The sequence below is a fragment of the Drosophila navojoa genome, chromosome 3, assembly GCF_054131105.1.
Source record: "Drosophila navojoa isolate 15081-1374.11 chromosome 3, UAZ_NAV_1.0, whole genome shotgun sequence".
Classification (NCBI taxonomy): Eukaryota; Metazoa; Arthropoda; class Insecta; order Diptera; family Drosophilidae; genus Drosophila; species Drosophila navojoa.
The window spans coordinates 3,728,760-3,749,404 of NC_142891.1; the positions used below are offsets into that span (position 1 = coordinate 3,728,760).

Below are 20,645 nucleotides of genomic sequence, written 5' to 3' on the forward strand. Positions count from 1 at the left end.
ATCGAAAAAGAACCAATACACCAGCAGTAGCAGTAGCAGCCCTGGTTGGAACAGCTGTCGATGAAAAGTAACAGTTACTCATAGGTTAGCTCATCTCTATAGCCGCCACGTTTTGGTAAACGAAACGAATCGCTGACGAAATCTGCAGTGAAAATTGATTAAATTGAAAAGCGTTGAAAATGGTTTTGGATTTGGATCTATTTCGCAGTGACAAGGGCGGCAATCCCGATGCGGTGCGCGAGAATCAAAAGAAGCGCTTCAAAGATGTCGGCCTCGTCGAGACCGTCATCGAAAAGGACACCGAATGGCGTCAGCGTCGGCATCGTGCCGACAACCTCAACAAGGTGAAGAACGTCTGCAGCAAGGTTATTGGCGAGAAGATGAAGAAGAAGGAGCCCCTGGGCGCCGATGGCGAGGAGGTGCCCGCTTCGGTACGTTCCGATCTAACGCAAATCACAGCCGAAACCCTGCAAGCATTGACGGTGAATCAAATCAAGCAATTGCGCCTGCTCATCGATGATGCGATGACAGAGAATCAAAAGGCGCTGGAGCTGGCAGAGCAAACCAGGAATACATCGCTGCGTGAGGTGGGCAATCACTTACACGAATCTGTGCCCGTTTCCAACGACGAGGACGAAAATCGTGTGGAGCGCACATTTGGTGATTGTACGAAGCGTGGTAAATATTCGCACGTGGATTTGATTGTCATGATCGATGGCATGAATGCCGAGAAGGGCGCCGTGGTCTCCGGTGGCCGTGGTTACTTCCTAACTGGTGCCGCTGTCTTCCTGGAGCAAGCCGTCATACAGCATGCTCTGCATTCGCTCTACCAGAAGGACTATGTGCCCCTATATACGCCCTTCTTTATGCGCAAGGAAGTGATGCAGGAGGTCGCCCAGCTGTCGCAGTTCGACGAAGAGCTGTACAAGGTGGTCGGCAAGGGCAGTGAACGGGCCGAAGAGAGCGGCACAGATGAGAAATACCTGATAGCCACCTCGGAGCAGCCGATAGCCGCCTATCATCGTGATGAATGGCTGCCAGAGGCATCGCTACCAATCAAGTATGCTGGCCTCTCCACTTGCTTCCGCCAGGAGGTGGGCTCCCATGGACGCGATACGCGTGGCATCTTCCGGGTGCATCAGTTCGAGAAGGTTGAACAATTTGTGCTGACTTCGCCGCATGACAACAAATCGTGGGAGATGATGGACGAGATGATTGGCAATGCGGAGCAGTTTTGTCAATCTCTGGGCATTCCATACCGCATTGTCAACATTGTTTCAGGCGCACTGAATCATGCTGCCTCTAAGAAGCTGGATTTGGAGGCCTGGTTCAGCGGCAGTGGTGCCTACAGAGAGCTAGTCTCCTGCTCCAATTGTCTGGACTACCAGGCGCGTCGTCTGCTGGTGCGCTATGGCCAGACCAAGAAGATGAATGCAGCTGTTGACTACGTCCACATGCTGAATGCCACAATGTGCGCTGCAACGCGTGTCATTTGTGCCATCCTGGAGACCCATCAGACGGAGACGGGCATCAAGGTGCCGGAGCCTTTAAAGAAATACATGCCGTCCAAATTCCAGGATGAGATTCCATTTGTGAAGCCAGCGCCAATTGACTTGGAACAAGCTGCCGCCGAGAAACAAAAGTCCAAGAAGGAGAAGCCGAAGAAGGATCCAGCAGCTGCCTAAGCTAAAGACTAACTTTCATACCGAATGACCCATAGAAGATGATCCAGCAGCTGCCTAATGGACGGATAAATCCCAATCCCTAGCCTCAAGCCACGCGATTCACTCAACATAAACTAAGCTTTCGAAATTGTGTTATTATCTAATATATATTTATCGCATTTATTGCAAAAACGTTTTATAATTAAATCGGGCACAAGTTGCGCTTCACAATGCAAAAGCTATAGAACAATAAATTTATCTTTTATTATTAATATATCAATAACAAGATAAGATAGTCATTGAAAGCTGTTGAAGTATTCTGCGCAAGTATGGGGTATATGATGTATGCATAAAGCTCATGTCTTGATGCGTAGAAGATCATTTTATAATCAAATTGATTTCTATACTTAAAAAGGTTTTACAAAATATATCAGTAAATATTTTGGCTTTAATAAATTTAATACTTGACTTTCTTAGGCATAACTCAGACTAGATTTAGGGTATCTGGGTAGTTGTCAAAGGTGGTATGAATTGTACTCTACTTAGGGTATCTGCTAGTCGGATATTTCCAACACGTTTTTCCATTTACAGTAATCTTTGCAACATAGCAACCTGCGATATATACATACATATATTCTATGCTAATATAGTAAACTCAGCCGGCGATTCCTGGTTGCCTGGACAACGTCTCCGAAATTTGTTTACAAGCAATCCTAAGTTTTCCCTTGAGTTGAAAGAGAAAATATTGTTAAAGCATAAGGAATCTTATAGAAATATCCACAATGTCACTCCAGAAACGTCGTGAAAAATTAAACAAACCCACGCGCTGGGATCGCATACGGAAGCGTCAGCTGAACCCCAATTCCTTGGGTCTGAAAACGGAGGCAGTGCGTCGCTTCATCGAGGTGGACTATGTGGATCGTAAGCAGGCGCAGCTGCTCATCGATGGCCAGCCGCAAAAGCAGCTGAATCCCAGCGTGGTCATGGACATGCGCCATGAGATGGTGAGTTCCAGGATCTGGAGATGATTAATTGGGGGCTAAATATTTCATTCTCGCTGCAGTTCGCCAAGATTCCACGTCAGCTGCCGCTAGCCACAGTGGCTTTTAGCAGCAATCTGGACACCACAAAGGCGCACAATTTGGAAGTGGAGCAGCGCTATATGAACAATCAGCTGCAGAAGTTTCGCCAGCAGCTGGCCAGGCAGCATCCGCGCAAGCAGGAGCGGAAGATACACGTGCGGCCCACCAAGCCGGACTTCAAGCTCAATCATGGACCACTTATGCAGAGCTTGACGCAGGCAGCTCAGCACATCGACAACTTCTACAAGACTCCCGTGGATGCTCTGAGTCAAGCAGCGCAGCTGTGCTCCATGCGCAAACAGCTTGCGACGACATCGCTGCTGCAGCAGCTGGAAGGGCAGCCCGAGGCGGAGGCCGACGTAGATACGGATCAGAATTGGCTGCAGGCGAAACCAGATGAAGTGAAGCCTGAGCTGGGCGAGGAGGTGGACATGCTGGAGTATCGCAAGTTTGTGAAGCAGGTGGAGTTAGACGAGAGCAGGAATCTGCTCCATAAGAGATGCCGCACGCCAAGCCCTCTTCTGACTACGGAGGAAATGTTCCGGCCCATGCGTGCGGCAGCTGAGCGGCAAAGGCGCCACATGGAGGAGGTGAAAACGGAGGAGGAACAGCGGGCTCAACAGCAGCCAATGGAGCAACAGCAGCCGAGTGAGCACTCGCTGCAACGCGAGGCATCCACTTGCTCCAATACCAGTGATGGCATTGATTCCGTCATCTCTGATCTGGCCGAAGAGGCTCTATACGAACTGCAGCTGGAAGCAGCGGAGCAGGAGCAGGAGCAGTTAAGGCAAGTGGATGTGGGCGTGGTAGAAACAAAAGTCGAAACAACTATCAAGCTGGTCAAATTTCATCTGCCGACGCCGGAGACAACGCCGTCACCCACGACCTCATCAGTGGAGCAGCTGCAGCCTCTGCTCATACGTCGCATGGATATACCAAAAGTTGTGGTGCAGCCCAAGCAGCAGGCGGAACAGCCAAAGGAGAAGCAGCCGCTGGACAGCAGCTCGGATGCAGCACCTGTTGAGAAGGAAAGGATTATCGACGAGCTCTTCCATCCACGCAGCGAAACGGAACTGAGCTGCTTACGGAAGCACTTCCTCAAGTGGATACACTATACAACCATGGAGAAGATAGAGCGAGAGCCCGGCAAGACGCACGTGAATCGCGCGGCGAAGATCAATGCATTTCTGGACAAGCTCCGACAGGAGAAGAGGCGACTGCGTAACAACAAGCGACCCACAACGCCAACCGATGCGGAAAAGCGAGCTCAACGAACGATGGAACAGCGCGAGGAGGCGGTCAAGATGGCCAAGCAATTTAAGACAAAGTAGGCAATGCCAATAACTTAAGGATTAGTCACTTGCCTTATCTAATCCTTTGCTTCCACAGGCTCAAGGTGCAGCAGGACATCATTGACCTGCAGCGCGTCAAGCTGGAGCGGCAGGAGCGTCTCATAATGCAGCTAAAGCTAAATAAGCTCAGCGAGGAGGCCAAGGCGGCGCGTGAGGACCTCAAACAGGAGCTGAAGACTGTCATACGATGCGGCGATCCCAAGGCCAAGGCCAAAGCCAGATGCCTGCAATTAATTGGCAGCCTGCGCGATGCGGAGGATGAGGAATTTGAGAGGCTGCAGGGCAGGGCATTGTTGCAACCGCGCTTCCTGCAACACATGCAGGAAAGAGCGCTGGAGCGGAGCGTGCGACATGAGCAAGCGCGTCAGCGCAGGGCACAGGCGGACGCTGAACGAGAGGCTGCCAAGTTGGCCTTGGAGGAAGCAAAGGTAAATCAGGACAGACATATGAAACATATACATATACTTATATATATACTTACCTGTTGACTGTATAGCGCCAGGAGGATGAGGAGGCCAAGCGCCTGCGCATTGAAGTGCTGAAGGAGAAACGCCGCCAAGAGAAAATGGCAAAGGTGCTTAGGGAACGCGAGCGCCAGCGCTTCCTAGAGAATCAGCGTAAGGCTCTTGAGTTTAGTCGTCGTCTGTTCCTGCGCTTGGGCATGGAATGCTTCAAGCGTCTCATTCAACGCAAGCGTGACAATTTGGTCAAAAGCGAAGAGTTCTGCCGTCGTCTCTACAAGCGCAAATTCTTTGTAGAGTGGCGCAAATACGCGGAATTCAGCGTCCGACAGAAGCACATACGGGCTGAGCTCTGTTACGAGAAGGCCTTAAAGCGCAGAGCCCTGCAAGAGTGGCGTCTTTATGCCGTGGAGCAGCGTAACAAGATGTTGGTGGCCATTGACTGGTATGCTTTGCGCTGCACGGAGCATTGGTTCGGGCGCTGGCTAGGATACACCACCGGCTGTCGTCTAATTGAGGACACGAAGATGCAGCAGGCTGTTTCGCATCATGAATGGTAAGTGCCTGCAGTATATATCAACAGCCTTTCCTTACTCTGTTTCTCATTTAGGCATCTCAAGTGGAAAGTCCTGGATTGCTGGCGCCGCCTGCCGCAAGTTTTACGCTTGGAAAAGGAGACAGAGGAGCGACGTCAGCGTTGGCGCATGAAGATCTGGGAGCTGCTGCCCGATTACAAGCCGAGGGAGGATAGTTTATGGTAGCTTAAATATTATTTGGTATTGTAAATTTACTTTTTTGTTTGACTCGGCAGAATCATAAAGAAACGTAGTTGTTGGTTTCAAAACAGAGTTGCATGCGTACAGTGGTGGCACAACTATTAGACACACCTATAACTGAACACTTGTATTTCCAGTTGGAGAATAGTACTATCCCAATTGGGAGACTCCCCAATAATTAGAAAAAAAAAAATAATTATATACATATTTTTAATATTAAGTCTTTACATTAACCAGGTTAGTGGTCTTTATGAATATTAAATTTATTTTTATTCAATAAATTGCTTTATCTAATAGAAGCTACAATATAAGCGAAATTGCCAAATTAATTTTTACAATAAGTGTGGTTTGTCTAACTTAAACATGAAAAACAAATACACTTAATATACAATAAGTATGCGATTATACAATTAATCTAATCACTAAACAATTACATTTTGAGAACACCTTTGTGCGAAGCTCTAAAAACTATTAACACACCTTAAATGGTGTCAAATATAGGGATAGTTTCTTTGAACTTATATATTAACATATTTCGATTAATTGTTCAATCACGACTAAAGGCTCTCAAATAGTTGTAATACTAAATGCTTAACGTATTTCTACACAAGCTTAAATTGCGCGTTCGAACTTGAGCCTAAATATATGAATCAGCACATACACATATATACATGTATATATACATATACATATATATGGGTAGCTTAATATCTAATTGGCTCCAACAGCAGCAGCTAATACATTGACGAATTTGTAGCTTAGTATAAATGTTGCATTAGTTTAGTATTTGGTATTTTTTGGTTGATTTCCCATTACTTTAAAATTGCGCGCCAATTGCTCCAAACACGATTCCGATTCCCACTTGGAGTTGAAATACGTTTATACTCGTGCAAAGTGGTGCCGCGCCACCACAAAAACAATTGACGGAGTAGAACAAAAGTAATAAAACCAGAGATCAGCAAGGCATACGCAGCCACAACGAACGAGATGCCCAATCTATGAATGAAGAGAATAAATAATTTGTATATTATATAATTTGAGTTGCAACTCACTCAAAGTCCTCGAAGACCTCGCTGCAGTCGTCGGGTAGCAGAAGAGGAATACCAAGCAGACGCACCACTAAGAATGGATGACAGACAGCAGTCAAGGTCAGGTTGGCGCCCAGCAGTAGGGCACATTCAGAGAGAGCCAAGGCCAGCAGATAGCAGCGATAGTTGCTCTCTCCAATGCAACAGTTGAGCCAAAAGCTGTGATGGGATCGTCGCTTCACACAGCTGCCACAGATGACACAGTGATAGGCACGTCGAGGGGTTACCTTGCGACAAATCTCACAGATGTTTGGCTGTGAATGTTGCATAAGACCCGCATCTTCATTCTCCTCCTCATCGTCCTCGATGCCTAGCACAGTGTCCGCCATGAGGGTAACTGCTTCATGCGCCTGCTGTTCGGCCTGCTCCTCGCCACTGGACGCTTCCGTGATGCCTGGCAGCTCATCTCGTGGCGTGTTTCCGTATTGCGTCGTCACCAGATCCAGCGAAGCCAATTTCTGCACACGATAAAGCATATAAAGTGCTCCGATCGACAGGCTAAGTAACAGATAATTCTCCTCTGGCAGCAGCTCTAACAACGGCACCGCAGACTCAAAGATAATGGCCATGTAGCAGACGGAAAAGACAACCCAGCTGCGAAAGAAACTCGTCTTTGTGGCCGTACGCTCAGCCAATTGCAAACCCCAGCAGGTGAACCCAATCAGCGTCAACATCATCACAATTGCCGTCTTTGCATTGAGTGCAGCCAAGCAAATCATGAGCGGGATAATTAGAGCTGGAGCCAAGGCAGCGGGCGAGATACGTTTGGCGCCGCCCCGCCATGGCAGACGCAGTCGATCCTGGAACGCAATCAACATGTTGTCCAAATTGCGCTTATCAATGGGTTTGCAGAAGATAAATCTGAAAATAGTATGTGAATGTAGATATTTATCTTTTGAATTGACAATGGCCAGGGGTAGCTTCAGCCCGAGTTTTCTTCCATCCGCTTGGCATGTCGAGTGCAATTTCTCTTACCTTGTGCATACCAAGTCAAAGTCTTCGCAATTACAGCAGCATCCTAGTATATGAAATCGTTTCCTATCATGACCAATATATTCGCAGCAACAGAGGCTACGAGTATCCCTTTCTCCCCGTTCGGCTTCTTCCGCTGCAGCAATAAAATTTGTCATTCAAGCCGGATCGATTTGCAAGTTTGGAACAAAAGAAAAGTTTGTTTTTTCGTCACGCAGCGTGTGTGGAAGAATAATTTGTTTAAATTAATTTAGGGCCAGCCACAAAGTGGGATTAAAGTGTGCAACTGAATACTATATTTAAACATATCAAAATATTACTTTTAATAGGCACTTCAACTACTTTCTACTTACACGCTTAACTCTTCTGCGATAACAACAAAAGCCCACCCCCCCATCACAGGGTGACCTGTGGCCGTAAAAATCATCGGCGATAGTTGATTTTTTATTGTAACTTTAATTCAATTATGCCGCGCTTTAAATTCTCGTCAGCATTCCATAAATAGTTAATTTTAAAAACATTCTCACTTTTAACATAATCTATAAATTGCTCTAAGCCACCACCTACACCGAAATAATGTGATTTGCCAGCTACTAAAACCCTTCCATCTCTCTTGAGGCGTTTTCGGAATGTTTCTAAAAGCTTTTGCTGGTTTTCTATGTTGTAGATGGTCTCCGATGTCAGTATTATATCATATTTTTCTAAATTATTTGTGAGCGCGGCGAAATATGACCAGTCGCCTGCATAGAAATGGCATTTTTGTAGGAGCTCCATTTTCTCATCATCATTTAAAGTATCTTCGAAGTTAAGCAGCACATTTGGCATTGTTATTTTCTCTAAGACATCCTTGTTCTAAGCAAAAATTACAAATTTTATTAAACAATAATGATATGGTAAAGAGTTCTTTACTTACATAATCCTGAAAGTCAATTTTCGCACCACATTTCCAGGAATATATGCCTAGAAGTCCGGAGCCACAGCCCAAGTCCAAAACCAACTTATCTTTCCAATCCGATTTTGCAAAGTTTTTCGAAAGATATATCAACAAATCATCGGTACATTCCCAAATTTTAGCACCGCCTGGTGTTATAAGGCTTTTTTTTATGTTTAGTTAAAAAAAATACTACACTTTATTTAACAAACCTTCATAGACGCCTGCTATTAAGTCAGAGTGACTTTCTTCTGACTTCCTTAAGTCCTGGGTGTCTGAATCATTGTGTTTTTTAATATCTTCTAGCAGAAAGCCCGCAATCAGGTGTCGTAATTCGACATCGCCGATAGTTAATTCTTTTGCGTTGAGTTCGTAGATATCCAAACTTTGTAAGAGATCTTTCGTTGGTTTTACTTCCTCGGCTTGATACCAATCAATCTTTTCCTTTGGCGAATCTGATTTTGACTTTTCAACAATTTTAGGCTTCTTAAAGGGACTTTCAGTATCCGATGAATCCGACTCGTTCACTTCAAAATTGAACTCGAACATTTTAGCACTTAAGTCACCCTGTTTGTTTTGGTTCACTGTTGTTTAACCGGCAAGCAGAAAAAATGGCCCAAAGAATAATTTTAAATATTTATTGTTTTATGGAAATCTATAAATATATTTGTTTTCATACCTAAGAGTAGTTAATTTTAACTAAAACTCAGCTGTTAAACATTCAACTCCGCACACTAACTGGAAGCACGCTGCTTGCACCGGGTTATCGATAACATTAACTAGTGGTGCGAGACCGAAATCGGTTGTGCCACCACAAAAGTCAGACGATAAACGCGAATAGGACATCACCAAATTTTGCATTTTCGCTGGACTTTTTGTTTATTTTATTTAAAATAAAATAAAAATGGCTGATCAAATTCAACCCGATGTAAGTAAAAGGTTTGTGATTAAGGCCTTAAAACTAAAAGAGTGATTTCGCATAGGGTGGTCCCCCGGCGCCATTGATGTCCATTCGTTTCGAGCCGCAACAAACGACCGAAAATGCGGCTGCCAATGGCAGCGGAGCCGGCGACGTTGAAGAGGCTGCGGAAACTAAGAAAGCGGCTGAGCTAGTGCTACCAAAAGCGCTAGAAGATGTGTTGGCACTTAAAGATCAGCGTGTGGCTGAATTTGATGTGGATGTTGATGCAAGAGGGGGCCTAGCTGCAGACGGGGGCTCACAAGACGGCGACTTCGCCGATGTTGGCGATGATAGCGATGACGAGGCCGATAACCAAATAAATGGTAATACCAATGATAAGTCTGGCAAGCAAAGTAAGGCGGACAAAAATAAAAAGAAGAAACGTCGTAAGAAGCAAAATAAAAAGTTACGACAAAAATTGGAAATGGAGCGACAACAGCAACTGGCGCGACGCTCTGAGCCAAGAGAGGAGCCCGAGGAAGAAGCGAAAGCAGCTGGCAGTGATGATGAAGAGCAGCCAGCGAAGGAGAAGGAGTCGAAGAGAGAGACTCGCAGCAGCAAAAAGAAGAAGGAGCGTGAAGAGAAAGAAAAAGTTAAGGAGCGAAATAAATCGGAAAGCAACGAGGAAGATGTAACCATTGAGTAAGTGCACACAGCTTTAAAAATTCATTTAATACTAATACATCCATAATTTAAGGTATGTGCCGGAGAAAATTACTATAGCAGATCTAGCGCCCATGTACCGTCAATTCTATCGTGTGTTTGAGATCTTTAAGCTGGAGAATAAGCCAAAGCCCGTGGAAAAGGATAAGGCAGCTCTAGATGCCGAAGCACTAGCAAAAGCTAAGAAATCCTCGAACAAAATGCACGACGACGATGACGATGATGCCGACGATGATGAAGACAATAAGGAGGACAAAGAGAAGTTATCCAAGCGCAAGTTGAAGAAACTTACACGACTCAGCGTAGCGGAGTTAAAGCAATTGGTCTCTCGACCAGATGTTGTGGAAATGCACGATGTGACAGCAAGAGATCCCAAATTGCTCGTCCAGCTGAAAGCGTACCGCAATACTGTGCAAGTGCCACGTCATTGGTGCTTCAAGCGTAAATATCTGCAGGGCAAACGCGGTATTGAGAAGCCGCCATTTGATCTGCCCGCCTTCATCAAGAAAACGGGCATCATGGAGATGCGTGAATCGCTGCAAGAGCGCGAGGATGCAAAAACTCTAAAAGCGAAAATGAGAGAACGTGTTCGCCCCAAAATGGGTAAAATCGACATAGACTATCAGAAACTGCACGATGCCTTCTTCAAATGGCAAACGAAGCCTCGCATGACCATTCACGGAGATCTGTATTATGAGGGCAAGGAGTTCGAGACACGTCTCAAAGAGAAGAAACCCGGAGATTTGTCTGAGGAGTTGCGCATTGCATTGGGTATGCCCGTTGGACCAAATTCGCACAAAATACCGCCTCCATGGTTGATTGCTCAACAGCGTTACGGACCACCGCCCTCGTATCCGAATCTAAAGATACCCGGCCTGAACGCGCCCATACCAGAAGGCACCTCGTTTGGCTATCATGCCGGTGGCTGGGGTAAGCCGCCAGTCGATGAGAATGGCAAGCCGCTCTATGGCGATGTATTCGGCATGAACACTCTGGACTTGGATGTGAGTAGACTAACTAACAAATATATGAAAGCAAATATGAATTTTTTATTTCTTTCACAGAATGGTATTGATGAGGCAGACATTGAGCGCAATCAATGGGGTGAGCTGGAGTCGGAGTCGGAGGAATCTTCCGAAGAGGAAGAGGAGGACGGTGAAGATCTGGGCAATCAGCAGGATGAAACTGGCCTGGTAACACCTGTCGAAGGTCTGGTTACGCCGTCTGGTCTGACCAGCGTGCCCGCAGGCATGGAAACACCCGAAAATATTGAGCTGCGCAAAAAGAAAATCGAGGCCGAAATGGAGGAGTAAGCTATAAATGAAATCCACTACAAACAAGACAAACTAACTTGTGATCCTCTTTCTTGTAGCAATGAGACACCTGTACTCTACCAAGTGCTGCCAGAGAAGCGCACCGATCGCATTGGCGCTTCGATGATGGGCTCCACTCATGTGTATGATATTGGTGGCGCCGGCGCCGGTGCGAATAAACAGCCACCCGTACGCTCCACAACGGATCGCGAAGGCATTGTGGAACTTGCTTTAGATCCGAGTGAATTGGATCTGGACAACGATGCGATGGCTCAGCGCTATGAGCAACAAATGCGCGAGCAACAGAATCACCTGCAAAAGGAGGATCTGTCAGACATGTTGGCCGAGCATGTGGCTCGACAGAAATCCAAACGCAAGCGACAGCAAACTGACCCGGCTAAGACCACCAAGAAGTACAAGGAATTCAAATTTTAGTGCATCAATTTCTTTGCTAAGATTCAAGATTGTCATTTAAAAGAAAATAATAGTAAACATTTTAAAACTGATTGAAACAGCATTTACTATTACTTCATAGTTTATTAAGTTTTTCAGTTCAGCCAGCGAACAGAATTTAGCAATTAGATTATTGATATTTTAATCAATTTCCAAAATTGAGCAGTTCTACTTAACGAAGCTAGCACAAAAATATTATCTAAATTTGATTGCATAAAATCGTACAACAAAAGTTTCTTCAAAATTAATGAGATCATAACGACCTCTCCTTTGAATAAATGAATAACTCATTCGATTTGTTGTTCACACAAAGTGCGAATATTATTTCTTTTGTTTGATATCTTATAAAATGATCATATTATTATTTAAAATTCTTTACAATGAAATATAGCGCTGATGAAAAAACTTACATATTATGTTGTTGCCTGTTGTGTGTTGCGACAAGTGGCCAAAAAAGGATTCCCGAGCAAAGCAAGTGAGGAGCTGTGCGATAGTACAAATACATTATAGCATGTACAAACTATATATGTAGCTGCAGCTGAATGAACGTATCTTTTATACAACTTATACAACTAGACGCACGCACTCCTTGCGTATCTTTTTATGGCCATAGATAACTACGCTAACTGGTGTTCTTGTGGTCCGTTTATCTATAATATCTTGGTCATTCGTCCAGATGCTCGTTGAGCTGGGCCAGCAGCGCTGCACGCTTGGACTCCAGCTCGCCATCGCTCAGCGTCAGCTCCTCATTTCTAGATGTCGCCGAATCAGATTGAGCAGCAGGACTGAGCGGAGTCACTGAGCGATTGTTCTGATGTCGTTGTTGTTTGCTTTCCTTGTCCCGTTTGGTGCGCTTCTCTTTCTTCTTCTTTTTAGCGGGTGAGTGGGAATTTGAATCATTTTGCTGCAGGGCAGCAGCATTGAGGGGTGACTGATTAATCAAATCCGATTCGCAAGATGACTGAAACAATAAATGTTATCAGTGAATTAAGGTAAATGCATTTCAAATACTTACGGCTCTGGATTTGTTCTTGCGTTTTTTCTTCTTCTTTAACAGCTTTTCACTCTCAATGCTGCCAATCGAACTAAGCGAATTCTAAATGAGAAATAAATTTAAAAAATAGCTATTAGATAAGTTATTGACCATCGAATTCGCTTCACTTACGGAGCGTGATTTGGAGCGTCGTTTCTTGGATTTTTCTAGTTCGACCAGCTCGTTTTCAATATCTGATCTAGACGTAGACCTAACACGTTTTTTATGCTTTTTATTCTTTTTGGATTTACGCGAGCGCGAGTGATGGTGACTACACGCATCTTCGCTCTCTTTGATAAAGTCTTCCCAAATCTTTTCCACGCCAATTTCTTTTTCATACAAGGCGAACGCTTCTAAGTGCTCGACCAGCTTTTTGGCACTGTCGTAGGGCTCGCTGACCGAGACATTCGCCTCCAACCATTCGTTTTTGATTTCATTTTCTAGCCTACGCAAACGTCTTACTTCCTCCTTCATGCGCTCCTTTTCAATAGCCTCGGCCTGCAAATGAGATAAAATTTATAAATATAAACTTTTACATTATGGTTTTTATTCAACTTGTTTACCTTTTCCAGCAGCGAATTATAGGTGAGCTTCACATTGCCCGCATCCAGGCTGGCGGACCGTTTGTCTTCGCACACGACTGTGGCGAAGTCCTCAAAGGATGTTTTCGCTTGTACAACAAATTGCTTCTCCTTGAGTATCTCACGAATGATCTTCTTTTCATCATGGAATCGAGCCTTCAAATTCTCTACATAGAACTTAAATAGATCTAAAGGTGTTGATCCACTTTGACCCAACATAGCAGAGAATCGTATATCGGCCGATATAATGGGATATAGCTCTACCCACAACGACATGGAAGTGAGCTTTCCCTCTTCGTGAAGGGAATCGAGCAATGCGAGAAAAGCATCACGATTCTTACGCTGTTGCCGCTTTAACCTTTTCTTTTCCCTTTCCCGTTCCTCTTCCTCCTCCTTTTCCAGTGTGCGAATATGCTCCTCGAACACAATGAGCGCATCCTCTTTGTCCATGCCAAGCAGCGTCACATCGTTCTTAAACGCCGCATTATCCAGAAGCATAACCTGCGCCTCTGACCATGTGGTGGTGTACGTAATGGAGGTCATTGATTCCAGCAACTCGCTGAGCACCTTCATATTTCTTTTCTTCAGTAAACGAGCCTCCTCTTTCTCTCTCTTGGCCAAATTGAAGATGCAATCCTCATAAATATCGCGCCGATCCTGTTCGGGCACGGCTGTCCACGTCCGATTGTTGGCAAACACCTCTTCGCAACGAAAGTATTTCATTTGCGAATTCATCTTATCGCTAGACATGAGAAATTGTTCCAAATCCTCTTTCGCTTTTTTAGCACGCAAACGCGATTCCTCGCGTTCATCTTTTATCTTTTGTGTTTTGTAGGCGTTAAAGGTTTGTTTGCGTTCGTTGAGAGTTTTGAAGGCATTGTATCGCGGGTCCTTTGATATGATCTTCACGCATTGATCCCAGTTAGCAGTGGAGGGTACATTACGATCGCGCAGAAGCTCCTTGAATGCCTCAATTGCCTCGCGCTTATCTTTGAAGACAAGGGCGTTATTTTCGGTGCCATTTTTATCATCTTTTTTATCTGAATATTCAAAAGATTCATATTAATTTTGATTGATATCTTTCCTCCGTCTACTTACTATTCTGCTGTGGCACTTCGATGGCTGCTAAGGTGGCAGCCATTGCCTGATCCATGGCTGATGAGCTATTTTCATTGCTACTCGGGGTCAGAGGCGAGTGAATTTCCGGCGTGGGTATTCGAGGCACCGTGGGCAACGCTGCAGGCAGTATATTGGCCAATGCGACGTGTGGTACCATGCCAGCCAAGCTAGACGAGGTCATAGCAGCCACAGCTTTAGCCGCTGCTGCTGCTCTGGAAGGATATGTAAACAATTTCGGTTAATCTTGATCTTAATCTTAATAGTATCTACAGCCAATACTTACTCCTCTGCCTTAGCTTTGGCCTTCATATCCAAATATTCCGGCGGTGGCTCCCAGCACGTTTCCTTGGTGCTCACGTTGTGATAGTAAACCTTGTTGGCATCTGACCGATATTCCTTCCATGGACATTGATTATGCAGCAGTTCGGCAGGTGTCATCAGCGCCTCTGGTTTCTCCCACGAACTTTGTTTTGTATTTTGATTATAATAATACGGACGTCCGTCCGGCGCTTTATGTTCCGTCCACTCCGTATTTGAGGCAAGGGCACCAAATGCAGCTGCCAGTTCGGGTGGCGGCGGTGCTCCAAAGCCTGGCGGAGGCAAGTTAAATGGTGGCACTGGAACCATGCCCGGCGTGTGAGGATGTGTGTATCCCATGCCGCCCATTGCTGCAGCTGCTGCTGCGGCGGCGGCTGCGGCCGCTGCTGCTGGCGGCATCGGCTGCTGCATAGCTGCATTGCCATTGCCAGCGCTAGGAGGAACATTCATATTTTCACTATTTTGCTATATGATTTAATGAATTTAACGTTTTGGTACGAGTACCGGTCGTTCTGTTGCGGCAGCCAATTCGATGCTTTTCACAGAAATTGCAAATTTTAACTATTCTTTTTTTTACACTTCTCCCGTTTTGTCATTCACAATGTTTGCTGCGTGGTTAATACGGAAAAGTACCAAGAAGCAGACAATAATTTTTTTGGTATTTTCAAGACACTTAATACTTATCGCAATAAAGTTATCGAATTTACCTTTTTTTTGTGGAAATCGGGTGGGTTTACTTATTGCATAGATATAGATACAAAAATATACGTCTATAAACATTATCAAAGAATGTAAGCTATTATTCAAACTATGAAAGACTAAATATATAGTATATTTTAGATGACCAATATATTAAAAACTAATTTTCAATTTGATATACGCGCGTGTACACAATTAATCGATAGCGCGTATACCTACTATCGATTCAATTATATGGTCTCTGCCAACACCATCAAAACAGAAAGGAAAACAAATATATGATTTGGCGAAACGAAAGCGCGCCACTTGCTTTCATTTTCAGAATAGGAAATACAGGCGAAACCCCTAGTATCTATCTAAACTTTAGTAATGCGTGGGACATACATATGTATATGTGTGTATGTACATTGTATACGCATTGACGTATTTTATTGGCCCAAATGTAATGTACTTTACAATTAATCTAGTTTAAAATGTCTACAATATAAAACAAAATTAAAGGTCAAAATTTTACTAATCTTAAATATTTGCACAACGCACTCGGCCAATTACAATCGCAAATTGCGCCTAACACTGTACATCAAATAGTTCGCAGATTCCTTCGTCATTTTTCAATACGAAATTAAAGTCTTCTTGGGGAGGATTTAGTTGAACAAGAGGTGGATTTTCTGAAATTATAGATTATATTGATATCACAGTTAATTGCAACTTAACAGAATTCCACAAGTTACCTAAATTGGGATCATCGGGATAAAAGCGCCTCAGTGAGTGGCCAGCCATATAATTTTGAAAGATTATTTTTGCTGTACGTTCATTCTCAAGCGCCTTCTCTTCTTTGTGCTCGGAATTACACGAGTATGTATGTTCATCCTGGATGACATTACCAGTGCCATTGCCTGCTTTACTGGAAGAATGTGTTGGTGACGATGATGGAGACGGTGAGTCTGAGTAGCGATCATCGAACGGACCATGAGCATCATTTGGATTTGTTGTTCCTTTGCCTTGGTTGGTGACCAAACGTATATCTATTGTGCTCCCATTATCTAGTGACACTTTCAGCTCACGCTGATAAATTATATAAATTAAATTAGTAGTATGATATTTATATGCGAGCAAGCTTCTATAAGTTCTGCATACATCACTGCGGTGAATCTCCACCTCCTCGTCGTAGTTTGGTATGGTGAAAACGGAATCGTCTCCAAATATTTGAAGTAGATCATCACGTGTAACATACGCATACGACTGATTTGTTGGATCCTGCATTATATAGTGCAGGTTACGCTGTGCGTACTCCAATTGTCTATCCAAATCCTCCTCTATACTTTTCAAGCGATTCGTTCGCTCGCAGGCTACATCATACTCTTTATGATCTTTGGCATTATTGAAGCCTCCGCCACTAAAGCAAAAAAAAAGGAAATATATATATATATATATAAATTATCTCAAGTTAAGGTAAAGCTAGCTAAACTCAGCAACAAATGTGTAATAATAAAATAGCTCGAAAGAACATTCGACTTATGATAGTACAGGTAGTCCTTCTTACCGCCAACGCACTAACGAACAGTGTCTGCCCTTATCAATAAGGCCAATGCCCTCCAAGACGTTGGTGATATCATAAATACGTCGCTTCTGCACATCCAAGATTTTCGTGGCCTGTAAGGAATATAATTAGACCAATTTAAGGATGCAATTGTGAAGTGAACATTACATACCTCTTTCAAGTCAATTGAGCCACCATTCTCTTTCATTAGCTCCACAAATTTTTGGGTCAGCAATACCAGCGAGCCCACCGAGCGCTGTTGACTGTGTGGCTGTTGTTGTTGCTGTATTTGTATTTTAGATTTTGGTTCTGGTTGGTCGTCTACTGCCATATCAATGTGGTAAGTATCTAAGGCTTTGGTATCCAACTTAATTTCATGGCCGCTACGAGTGTCATCATTGTCATCGGGGCTGCTACTGCTGGCCGTGATGATCCGCTGCCTTGGTACTGGGGCACCAGATTTACGCTTATACATGGCGCGCTACTTAAATATGGATCACGGTACGATGTTTAATGTTTGATTTGTTGGCCTAATCGATTTGTGGCGTGTTTGGGCAATGATAATATTCTTTTATTTTTAATATAAATCTCAATTAAATACAAATGTTGGCGCTTGAGCACAATTCCGCCATTTATGTCACTTTTTTCATTCACTCAGCGCTGCAATTAGGGTTGTTAATTTGCAATTTATCGGTCGACCACCACAATTACAAGCACAAAAATGTTGGCGCAATTAGTTATGTATACTTTTCTGAAACCAAATTTATTGCTTATTTTACAATTTATCTTTGTTAAATATAAAATCATTAAAGTTAAGCATATTTCTGCTATTCATATGGCTGTTTTACTAACGTATACTAATTTTACAGTGTGTAGCTGTACCAATTTATCGAAACACCCAAAAGAGCTATCGATCAATTGAACATGATTATATATAATTATTTCATTCTACCAATTTTTTTAAAGTTTCTACATGAATCAGATAATTTCTTATGAGAGTACTTACAATTATAGCATCAGAAACCAAAAGTGATACTAGTTAGGCATGTTTCTACTGCACACCATGTGTGCAAGTGAGAGGCGCGATTATACAGCTGCTTCAATTGCGTGTCTCTCAACAATTCCAATTACTTCTTGTTTGGAAGTAACTTGAATATTTAGCGCGGTTTGGTTCTTTTTATTCAAATGAATCGACCTTATTAAAAAGTCTTACATTTCAAGCACGTTTTATACTGCTGAGCATGTAAGTCTTTTTATTCAAAGGATACGAGAGTGCTGCACATTTTGTTTCTTACATGTGTATTTATATATAGCTTGTTATATATACGTATATACGTATCTCTTATATCCTATAGTATTTTATTGAAATTGTTATATTATTATCACTTGAAGAACCGATAATTGCATATTATTTTACCTCACCATGCATTCACATTACCTATTTTGAACGAGTCATGCGCGCCCACATGGCATTGAAAAATCTGTATTTTTCAACACTTGAAGTGTTGCCCATCACTATTTTTTGTAAGTTTGTTTTGCTTACACATTTTGTACAGAAAGAACGTGCTCTGTAGATTTATATTCATATTTATTTCAAAACAATTGTATAAAGAACACAATGCCTTCAAAAGTGAAACCAAGACTTTCCCGTGGCTTGTTGGACATGAAGTTCATGCAACGCACAAAAGCGAAAGTAGCCAAAGAAGAAGATGACGAACAGAGCCGCGCAATGTACTCGAATGAGATGAATCAAAAGATGCTCAATAGTAATTCCAATTTTATTATCGAGCCAAGCTATACCATCTGTGCAGGACTAATCGATGGGCGTCTTAGCTTCCGTGGTATGAATCCGGAACTGGAGCGCCTAATGGAACTGGAGCAAGCCGAAAAACAAGGCAATACGAAGCCAGAACAGCCGAAAGAAGTCAATGATCAGGAAATGGCTGAGATATATTATGCGAATCAAGCGCCAGCCGCAAGCAGAACGATGAACAAAAAGTTCGTCACTAAAAACGAGTACAAGCGCAAATCCAATGACAATCCCAAATGGCAAAAGAAAGGACAATTCAAGAAACCTCGAGAAGATGATGAAGTTTAAATAAACACTATAAGCATATTACATAGTGACTTAACTCTAAATATTAAATAATGTTCAGCTGCATTCAGTTGGCATCTGTTTAACAGCTTGCAGCGCATAGCAGAGCTGTGTGGAGTTGATCCAACGCCAAGTGTTGCGACAAAAATCGTAGGTGCTGCCATTGACGAGCACGGTTTGACAATTCACTGCAAAGACATTGGATTAGTTATTATTTAATTTTACGTTATACCATTTATCTTTTTAATTTGTAAAATAGATAATCAACACTTTAAAATATTTGTAGTTACTTTTGATAATATAAAGCTCAAAATTGAATTTTGATGCTTCAATTGCATACCAAAATTGCTTAATGATTTTGTATATCGCTTACTTGTATCTAATATGCGTTGCACATCCAGTGGTGCAATCATTTTATCCCAGTGATGTGTGCCCTTAGGTGCTATATTTAGGATATATTCACCAATGACGACGCCGCCGATCCACATTGGCACGGTTTTGTTCATGGTGGTTATGAATATTGAGCCGCCAGGTTTCAGAGTCTTTACGCAAGCGCTTAGTAGAGCCACCTTATCGTCAACATGCTCTAGAACTTCAGAAACTACTAGCGCATCATACCTCTCGAAATTCGCTTTGACATGCTGGTCGATGGGTTCCATTTTGTATTGGACTCTATCACAGAGTTCTGCACTGCAGTTACTCAAATGTTCTTTTGCTGTTTTAATCAGTTCTTCACCAAGATCGATGCCTGTAACTTGAGCGCCCAAGCGCGCAAGTTGCTCGGTCAGTAAGCCAGCTCCACATCCAACCTCCAATATGCACTGTCCACTCAAGACTTTTGTTGTGTTTATATAACGTGAATTTACATTGCCGCGTGCCACAATTCCATCTCGTATTAGTGGAACTCTAAGAAGAGAATTTCAATGTCAATATTTTAAATGGCATCAAGTGACTTACCTAATCTCATTGAGGGCATGCAGTGCTGCCATTGGACCTTTCTTATTCCACCAATTGGCGGCCAAGTTTTCATGATGCTTAACTTCGCGAATTGTTTCTGATGTTTGCTGCGTAGACCCAGTACCTGCATTAGCATCTAAGTTGATTTTCCTCGCCAACAGGCTGTGGAAAGAAAACTATTATTTTCACTTTAATTTGTTATTTTACACATACTTACTTGCTACGCTTTATCAAGCTTAGGTTGCGAATCATTTTTACGTATTGAGCTTTAACAACCAGCTGTTTTTGTTTATTTTGGTCCTCAAAATGGAAATACGTTGTTGTTAAATAATCGACTCAGTGACCCGGTCGGTAACCGATAACAACTTATGAGAGATGACGATCAAAACGGCTGAAAAGCTAACATGAATAAAGCTAAAAATGTATTTAATAAATCTCTCGGCAATATTTAGCGCAACTAAACTGGCATTAAAAATAAACTAAGTATTAATTACAACATATGCTTATGCTAGGTTAGACATCTCAAAAACAATACATGAAAAGCTAACTTAGCTGAAGCAGTCAGTGGCTGAAGCCGTAAAGGCTTA

The 20,645-nt window shown here is 43.2% G+C and overlaps 9 protein-coding genes across 11 annotated transcripts; 4 read left to right on the forward strand and 5 right to left on the reverse strand.

Annotated features, from left to right (window-relative positions):
* The first annotated feature begins 25 nt into the window (after positions 1-25).
* Positions 26-1,918, forward strand: SerRS (Seryl-tRNA synthetase). The gene has a single exon (XM_030382897.2). It carries the CDS (start codon positions 180-182, stop codon positions 1,683-1,685), a length of 1,506 nt encoding a protein of 501 aa, XP_030238757.1. The 5' UTR covers positions 26-179; the 3' UTR covers positions 1,686-1,918.
* A 292-nt stretch (positions 1,919-2,210) lies between these two features.
* LOC115562143 (uncharacterized) lies at positions 2,211-5,455 on the forward strand. Its single transcript, XM_030382953.2, has 5 exons — positions 2,211-2,668; positions 2,728-4,073; positions 4,136-4,526; positions 4,595-5,115; positions 5,170-5,455. Exons 1-5 carry the CDS (start codon positions 2,447-2,449, stop codon positions 5,318-5,320), a joined length of 2,631 nt encoding a protein of 876 aa, XP_030238813.1. The 5' UTR covers positions 2,211-2,446; the 3' UTR covers positions 5,321-5,455.
* A 124-nt stretch (positions 5,456-5,579) lies between these two features.
* GABPI (zinc finger DHHC-type palmitoyltransferase GABPI) lies at positions 5,580-7,782 on the reverse strand. Of its 2 annotated transcripts, none has more exons than XM_030382978.2 (4): positions 7,749-7,782; positions 7,399-7,688; positions 6,388-7,284; positions 5,580-6,331 (listed from the first exon to the last, which is right to left on the reverse strand). In XM_030382978.2, the coding sequence occupies exons 2-4, from the start codon at positions 7,551-7,553 to the stop codon at positions 6,148-6,150; spliced, it is 1,236 nt and encodes a 411-aa protein (XP_030238838.1). In that variant the 5' UTR covers positions 7,554-7,688; positions 7,749-7,782; the 3' UTR covers positions 5,580-6,147. The 2 variants fall into 2 exon arrangements, with proteins under 2 accessions (XP_030238838.1, XP_089112924.1); XM_089256798.1 differs by lacking the exon at positions 7,749-7,782 and adding an exon at positions 7,716-7,734 and having other exon boundaries at positions 7,399-7,531.
* Positions 7,783-7,831: 49 nt separating this feature from the next.
* On the reverse strand, positions 7,832-9,100 carry LOC108649305 (histidine protein methyltransferase 1 homolog). The gene is made up of 4 exons (XM_030382979.2): positions 9,006-9,100; positions 8,539-8,910; positions 8,309-8,475; positions 7,832-8,247 (listed from the first exon to the last, which is right to left on the reverse strand). The coding sequence occupies exons 2-4, from the start codon at positions 8,873-8,875 to the stop codon at positions 7,840-7,842; spliced, it is 912 nt and encodes a 303-aa protein (XP_030238839.1). The 5' UTR covers positions 8,876-8,910; positions 9,006-9,100; the 3' UTR covers positions 7,832-7,839.
* On the forward strand, positions 9,097-11,769 carry Sf3b2 (splicing factor 3b subunit 2). The gene is made up of 5 exons (XM_030382977.2): positions 9,097-9,254; positions 9,310-9,929; positions 9,985-10,954; positions 11,015-11,259; positions 11,323-11,769. The coding sequence occupies exons 1-5, from the start codon at positions 9,231-9,233 to the stop codon at positions 11,696-11,698; spliced, it is 2,235 nt and encodes a 744-aa protein (XP_030238837.1). The 5' UTR covers positions 9,097-9,230; the 3' UTR covers positions 11,699-11,769.
* Positions 11,770-12,006: 237 nt separating this feature from the next.
* Positions 12,007-15,412, reverse strand: Prp40 (pre-mRNA processing factor 40). Of its 2 annotated transcripts, XM_089256797.1 has the most exons (7): positions 15,272-15,411; positions 14,733-15,200; positions 14,429-14,661; positions 13,313-14,370; positions 12,882-13,247; positions 12,732-12,812; positions 12,007-12,677 (listed from the first exon to the last, which is right to left on the reverse strand). In XM_089256797.1, exons 2-7 carry the CDS (start codon positions 15,176-15,178, stop codon positions 12,381-12,383), a joined length of 2,481 nt encoding a protein of 826 aa, XP_089112923.1. In that variant the 5' UTR covers positions 15,179-15,200; positions 15,272-15,411; the 3' UTR covers positions 12,007-12,380. The 2 variants fall into 2 exon arrangements, with proteins under 2 accessions (XP_089112923.1, XP_017954565.2); XM_018099076.3 differs by having other exon boundaries at positions 14,733-15,412.
* Positions 15,413-15,823: 411 nt separating this feature from the next.
* E2f2 (E2F transcription factor 2) lies at positions 15,824-17,702 on the reverse strand. The gene is made up of 5 exons (XM_030382949.2): positions 17,179-17,702; positions 17,010-17,119; positions 16,604-16,862; positions 16,198-16,531; positions 15,824-16,134 (listed from the first exon to the last, which is right to left on the reverse strand). The coding sequence occupies exons 1-5, from the start codon at positions 17,479-17,481 to the stop codon at positions 16,034-16,036; spliced, it is 1,107 nt and encodes a 368-aa protein (XP_030238809.1). The 5' UTR covers positions 17,482-17,702; the 3' UTR covers positions 15,824-16,033.
* An 813-nt stretch (positions 17,703-18,515) lies between these two features.
* Mpp6 (M-phase phosphoprotein 6) lies at positions 18,516-19,125 on the forward strand. Its single transcript, XM_030382930.2, has one exon. The coding sequence runs from the start codon at positions 18,625-18,627 to the stop codon at positions 19,102-19,104; it is 480 nt and encodes a 159-aa protein (XP_030238790.1). The 5' UTR covers positions 18,516-18,624; the 3' UTR covers positions 19,105-19,125.
* Positions 19,072-20,470, reverse strand: Coq3 (ubiquinone biosynthesis protein COQ3, mitochondrial). Its single transcript, XM_030382929.2, has 4 exons — positions 20,276-20,470; positions 20,059-20,220; positions 19,475-20,007; positions 19,072-19,289 (listed from the first exon to the last, which is right to left on the reverse strand). The coding sequence occupies exons 1-4, from the start codon at positions 20,308-20,310 to the stop codon at positions 19,159-19,161; spliced, it is 861 nt and encodes a 286-aa protein (XP_030238789.1). The 5' UTR covers positions 20,311-20,470; the 3' UTR covers positions 19,072-19,158.
* Positions 20,471-20,645: the final 175 nt, after the last annotated feature.